Raw genomic sequence first — 6,117 nt, 5'->3', positions numbered from 1 at the left:
GTCTGTCTGCAGCAGACTAACAAGAGGCTGGGTTGAGGAGCTTACGATGAGAGTGAGGTTGAGGTCTGTCTGTCTGCAGACTAACAAGAGGCATGTGACTGGTGTCTGTCTGCAGACTAACAAGAGGCTGGTTGAGGAGCTTACCGATGAGAGTGAGGTTGAGGTCTGTCTGTCTGCAGACTAACAAGAGGCTGGTTGAGGAGCTTACAGATGAGAGTGAGGTTGAGGTCTGTCTGTCTGCAGACTAACAAGAGGCTGGTTGAGGAGCTTACAGATGAGAGTGAGGTTGAGGTCTGTCTGTCTGCAGACTAACAAGAGGCTGGTTGAGGAGCTTACCGATGAGAGTGAGGTTGAGGTCTGTCTGTCTGTCTGCAGACTAACAAGAGGCTGGTTGAGGAGCTTACAGATGAGAGTGAGGTTGAGGTCTGTCTGTCTGCAGACTAACAAGAGGCTGTTGAGGAGCTTACAGATGAGAGTGAGGTTGAGGTCTGTCTGTCTGCAGACTAACAAGAGGCTGGTTGAGGAGCTTACAGATGAGAGTGAGGTTGAGGTCTGTCTGTCTGCAGACTAACAAGAGGCTGGTTGAGGAGCTTACAGATGAGAGTGAGGTTGAGGTCTGTCTGTCTGCAGACTAACAAGAGGCTGGTTGAGGAGCTTACCGATGAGAGTGAGGTTGAGGTCTGTCTGTCTGCAGACTAACAGAGGCTGGTTGAGGAGCTTACAGATGAGAGTGAGGTTGAGGTCTGTCTGTCTGCAGACTAACAGAGGCTGGTTGAGGAGCTTACAGATGAGAGTGAGGTTGAGGTCTGTCTGTCTGCAGACTAACAAGAGGCTGGTTGAGGAGCTTACAGATGAGAGTGAGGTTGAGGTCTGTCTGTCTGCAGACTAACAGAGGCTGGTTGAGGAGCTTACAGATGAGAGTGAGGTGAGGTCTGTCTGTCTGTCTGTCTGCAGACTAACAAGAGGCTGGTTGAGGAGCTTACAGATGAGAGTGAGGTTGAGGTCTGTCTGTCTGCAGACTAACAAGAGGCTGGTTGAGGAGCTTACAGATGAGAGTGAGGTTGATGTCTGTCTGTCTGCAGACTAACAAGAGGCTGGTTGAGGAGCTTACAGATGAGAGTGAGGTTGAGGTCTGTCTGTCTGCAGACTAACAAGAGGCTGGTTGAGGAGCTTACAGATGAGAGTGAGGTTGAGGTCTGTCTGTCTGCAGACTAACAAGAGGCTGGTTGAGGAGCTTACAGATGAGAGTGAGGTTGAGGTCTGTCTGTCTGCAGACTAACAAGAGGCTGGTTGAGGAGCTTACAGATGAGAGTGAGGTTGAGGTCTGTCTGTCTGCAGACTAACAAGAGGCTGGTTGAGGAGCTTACAGATGAGAGTGAGGTTGAGGTCTGTCTGTCTGCAGACTAACAGAGGCTGGTTGAGGAGCTTACAGATGAGAGTGAGGTTGAGGTCTGTCTGTCTGCAGACTAACAAGAGGCTGGTTGAGGAGCTTACAGATGAGTGAGGTTGAGGTCTGTCTGTCTGCAGACTAACAGAGGCTGGTTGAGGAGCTTACAGATGAGTGAGGTTGAGGTCTGTCTGTCTGCAGACTAACAAGAGGCTGGTTGAGGAGCTTACAGATGAGAGTGAGGTTGAGGTCTGTCTGTCTGCAGACTAACAAGAGGCTGGTTGAGGAGCTTACAGATGAGAGTGAGGTTGAGGTCTGTCTGTCTGTCTGTCTGCAGACTAACAAGAGGCTGGTTGAGGAGCTTACAGATGAGAGTGAGGTTGAGGTCTGTCTGTCTGCAGACTAACAAGAGGCTGGTTGAGGAGCTTACAGATGAGAGTGAGGTTGAGGTCTGTCTGTCTGCAGACTAACAAGAGGCTGGTTGAGGAGCTTACAGATGAGAGTGAGGTTGAGGTCTGTCTGTCTGTCTGCAGACTAACAAGAGGCTGGTTGAGGAGCTTACAGATGAGAGTGAGGTTGAGGTCTGTCTGTCTGCAGACTAACAAGAGGCTGGTTGAGGAGCTTACAGATGAGAGTGAGGTTGAGGTCTGTCTGTCTGCAGACTAACAAGAGGCTGGTTGAGGAGCTTACAGATGAGAGTGAGGTTGAGGTCTGTCTGTCTGTCTGCAGACTAACAAGAGGCTGGTTGAGGAGCTTACAGATGAGAGTGAGGTTGAGGTCTGTCTGTCTGCAGACTAACAAGAGGCTGTTGAGGAGCTTACAGATGAGAGTGAGGTTGAGGTCTGTCTGTCTGCAGACTAACAAAAGGCTGGTTGAGGAGCTTACAGATGAGAGTGAGGTTGAGGTCTGTCTGTCTGCAGACTAACAAGAGGCTGGTTGAGGAGCTTACAGATGAGTGAGGTTGAGGTCTGTCTGTCTGCAGACTAACAAGAGGCTGGTTGAGGAGCTTACAGATGAGAGTGAGGTTGAGGTCTGTCTGTCTGCAGACTAACAAGAGGCTGGTTGAGGAGCTTACAGATGAGAGTGAGGTTGAGGTCTGTCTGTCTGCAGACTAACAAGAGGCTGGTTGAGGAGCTTACCGATGAGAGTGAGGTTGAGGTCTGTCTGTCTGTCTGCAGACTAACAAGAGGCTGGTTGAGGAGCTTACAGATGAGTGAGGTTGAGGTCTGTCTGTCTGCAGACTAACAAGAGGCTGGTTGAGGAGCTTACAGATGAGAGTGAGGTTGAGGTCTGTCTGTCTGCAGACTAACAAGAGGCTGGTTGAGGAGCTTACAGATGAGAGTGAGGTTGAGGTCTGTCTGTCTGCAGACTAACAAGAGGCTGGTTGAGGAGCTTACAGATGAGAGTGAGGTTGAGGTCTGTCTGTCTGCAGACTAACAAGAGGCTGGTTGAGGAGCTTACAGATGAGAGTGAGGTTGAGGTCTGTCTGTCTGTCTGCAGACTAACAAGAGGCTGGTTGAGGAGCTTACAGATGAGAGTGAGGTTGAGGTCTGTCTGTCTGCAGACTAACAAGAGGCTGGTTGAGGAGCTTACAGATGAGAGTGAGGTTGAGGTCTGTCTGTCTGCAGACTAACAAGAGGCTGGTTGAGGAGCTTACAGATGAGAGTGAGGTTGAGGTCTGTCTGTCTGCAGACTAACAAGAGGCTGGTTGAGGAGCTTACAGATGAGAGTGAGGTTGAGGTCTGTCTGTCTGCAGACTAACAAGAGGCTGGTTGAGGAGCTTACAGATGAGAGTGAGGTTGAGGTCTGTCTGTCTGCAGACTAACAATAGGCTGGTTGAGGAGCTTACAGATGAGAGTGAGGTTGAGGTCTGTCTGTCTGCAGACTAACAAGAGGCTGGTTGAGGAGCTTACAGATGAGAGTGAGGTTGAGGTCTGTCTGTCTGCAGACTAACAAGAGGCTGGTTGAGGAGCTTACAGATGAGAGTGAGGTTGAGGTCTGTCTGCAGACTAACAAGAGGCTGGTTGAGGAGCTTACAGATGAGAGTGAGGTTGAGGTCTGTCTGTCTGCAGACTAACAAGAGGCTGGTTGAGGAGCTTACAGATGAGAGTGAGGTTGAGGTCTGTCTGTCTGCAGACTAACAAGAGGCTGGTTGAGGAGCTTACAGATGAGAGTGAGGTTGAGGTCTGTCTGTCTGCAGACTAACAAGAGGCTGGTTGAGGAGCTTACAGATGAGAGTGAGGTTGAGGTCTGTCTGTCTGCAGACTAACAAGAGGCTGGTTGAGGAGCTTACAGATGAGAGTGAGGTTGAGGTCTGTCTGTCTGCAGACTAACAAGAGGCTGGTTGAGGAGCTTACCGATGAGAGTGAGGTTGAGGTCTGTCTGTCTGCAGACTAACAAGAGGCTGGTTGAGAGCTTACAGATGAGAGTGAGGTTGAGGTCTGTCTGTCTGCAGACTAACAAGAGGCTGGTTGAGGAGCTTACAGATGAGAGTGAGGTTGAGGTCTGTCTGTCTGTCTGCAGACTAACAAGAGGCTGGTTGAGGAGCTTACAGATGAGAGTGAGGTTGAGGTCTGTCTGTCTGCAGACTAACAAGAGGCTGGTTGAGGAGCTTACCGATGAGAGTGAGGTTGAGGTCTGTCTGTCTGCAGACTAACAAGAGGCTGGTTGAGGAGCTTACAGATGAGAGTGAGGTTGAGGTCTGTCTGTCTGCAGACTAACAAGAGGCTGGTTGAGGAGCTTACCGATGAGAGTGAGGTTGAGGTCTGTCTGTCTGTCTGCAGACTAACAAGAGGCTGGTTGAGGAGCTTACAGATGAGAGTGAGGTTGAGGTCTGTCTGTCTGCAGACTAACAAGAGGCTGGTTGAGGAGCTTACAGATGAGAGTGAGGTTGAGGTCTGTCTGTCTGCAGACTAACAAGAGGCTGGTTGAGGAGCTTACAGATGAGAGTGAGGTTGAGGTCTGTCTGTCTGCAGACTAACAAGAGGCTGGTTGAGGAGCTTACAGATGAGAGTGAGGTTGAGGTCTGTCTGTCTGCAGACTAACAAGAGGCTGGTTGAGGAGCTTACAGATGAGTGAGGTTGAGGTCTGTCTGTCTGCAGACTAACAAGAGGCTGGTTGAGGAGCTTACCGACGATGGTGAGGTTGAGGTCTGTCTGTCTGCAGACTAACAAGAGGCTGGTTGAGGAGCTTACAGATGAGAGTGAGGTTTGAGGTCTGTCTGTCTGCAGACTAACAAGAGGCTGGTTGAGGAGCTTACCGACGATGGTGAGGTTGAGGGCGGCCTGGCGGAGGCCATAGCTGTTCCTCAGCTCGATGGTGTAACAGCCACAGTGGTCCTGCTGGCCGTCAGCTATAGTCAGCTTGGTGCTGCTGTCAGTGGTCTCTATAGTAACATCTCCAGTCCCCTCCTGGATCTGAGAGGGAGGGGGGAGGAGGAGAGGAGAGGGAGAGAGAGAGAGAGAGAGAGAGAGAGAGAGAGAGAGAGAGAGAGAGGAGAGAGAGAGAGAGAGAGAGAGAGAGAGAGAGAGAGAGAGAGAGAGAGAGAGAGAGAGAGAGAGAGAGAGAGAGAGAGAGAGAGAGAGAGAGGAGAGAGAGAGAGAGAGAGAGAGAGAGAGAGAGAGAAACAATATGAAGAGAGAGAGACAGAGGCAGAGAGAGAGAGAGAGAGAGAGAGAGGAGATTTTTTGATTTTAGAAAAAAATTTATTTACATATTTCTCATTACAATGTACAATGTGTATGTCAATACAATTAAAACGACTAACTACACATTATATCGGGCAACATATGTCCCCATCACACTTAAAACCACATGAGATCTCACAATAAAAAAAATGCTAAAATACACCTGTCGTCTGCAACACAACAAAAAAACATGAAGCTCCACCCAAACAAAAAAAATATCCATACTTCCATTCAACACATAATATGTCATCAAGAACAACATATGAGCAACCCAAAAGGGTCCCGTCAGTCCATTTGTGTCAGTTTTTATATCCAGCTCATGAAAAAAAAGATCCCCTTCATCAGGACCTTCCGTTCCACCGAAATAATCCTGCAACAGGTATTGTTCCCCGACGCTCCGCGCTTTAGTCCAATCGTCCAGACAGACCCTGTTGTGACAGGCCGTCCTCAGCCCCAATAAAGAAGCCACTTCCTCTGACCCGGCTACATTCACAACATCTTTCAGTGTCATTGTCCCAACTGCTTGCAGACACTGTCCAAGCCCAGGTCTACTCCCTTCCTGAATGTCCAGCCGGGCTCCACACATCAGAAGCTCCATTATCATGATAACATTATATTATCCAGTTTTTTGAGCTTCTGCACAATCTTTCTCAGTCTAAAAACTTCCTGGGAAGTGTACCCCCCATTGTTCTTCGACCTCATTTGAGTCCTTGCTGAAAAAATAAACATCTCCAAATCTTCAAAAAAATCTTCCACTTTGACACAATTTTTTGTTGTGTGCAGGAACTTCTGTATCTGCCTGACTGCATAAATTTTTTTCCGTTGTGAATCAGACACTTGAGAAGCATTTGGGAACTCATCTTCCTCAACACTTGAGATGTCATCCCCCCATTGTTTTTCAATCTCACCCCATTGTTTTTCAACTTCATCCTTGTCCATACTGGACTGAGAGGAACCTGTGTCTTCTATGACCAAACTTGTCACTCTTTTCTTATCCTGAGAGCCCACCCCTCCATCACTTCCCACCACGCCATCCACTGTCTG

General features: G+C 48.9%; 1 protein-coding gene across 1 annotated transcript in view; it reads right to left on the bottom strand.

Annotated features, from left to right (window-relative positions):
* The window catches only part of LOC311229258 (myosin light chain kinase, smooth muscle-like), a gene marked incomplete at both ends in the record, with an annotated part of 244,583 nt that overhangs the window by 73,031 nt on the left and 165,435 nt on the right, over nucleotides 1-6,117 (bottom strand). The window contains 1 exon segment of the mRNA XM_084315325.1: nucleotides 4,647-4,803. Within this exon segment, the coding sequence (XP_084171451.1) occupies nucleotides 4,647-4,803 (157 nt within the window).

Source organism: Notolepis coatsorum, assembly GCF_963971535.1.
Source record: "Notolepis coatsorum genome assembly, chromosome: 5".
Classification (NCBI taxonomy): domain Eukaryota; kingdom Metazoa; phylum Chordata; class Actinopteri; order Aulopiformes; family Paralepididae; genus Notolepis; species Notolepis coatsorum.
This window is presented reverse-complemented; position numbering and strand designations above follow the sequence as displayed.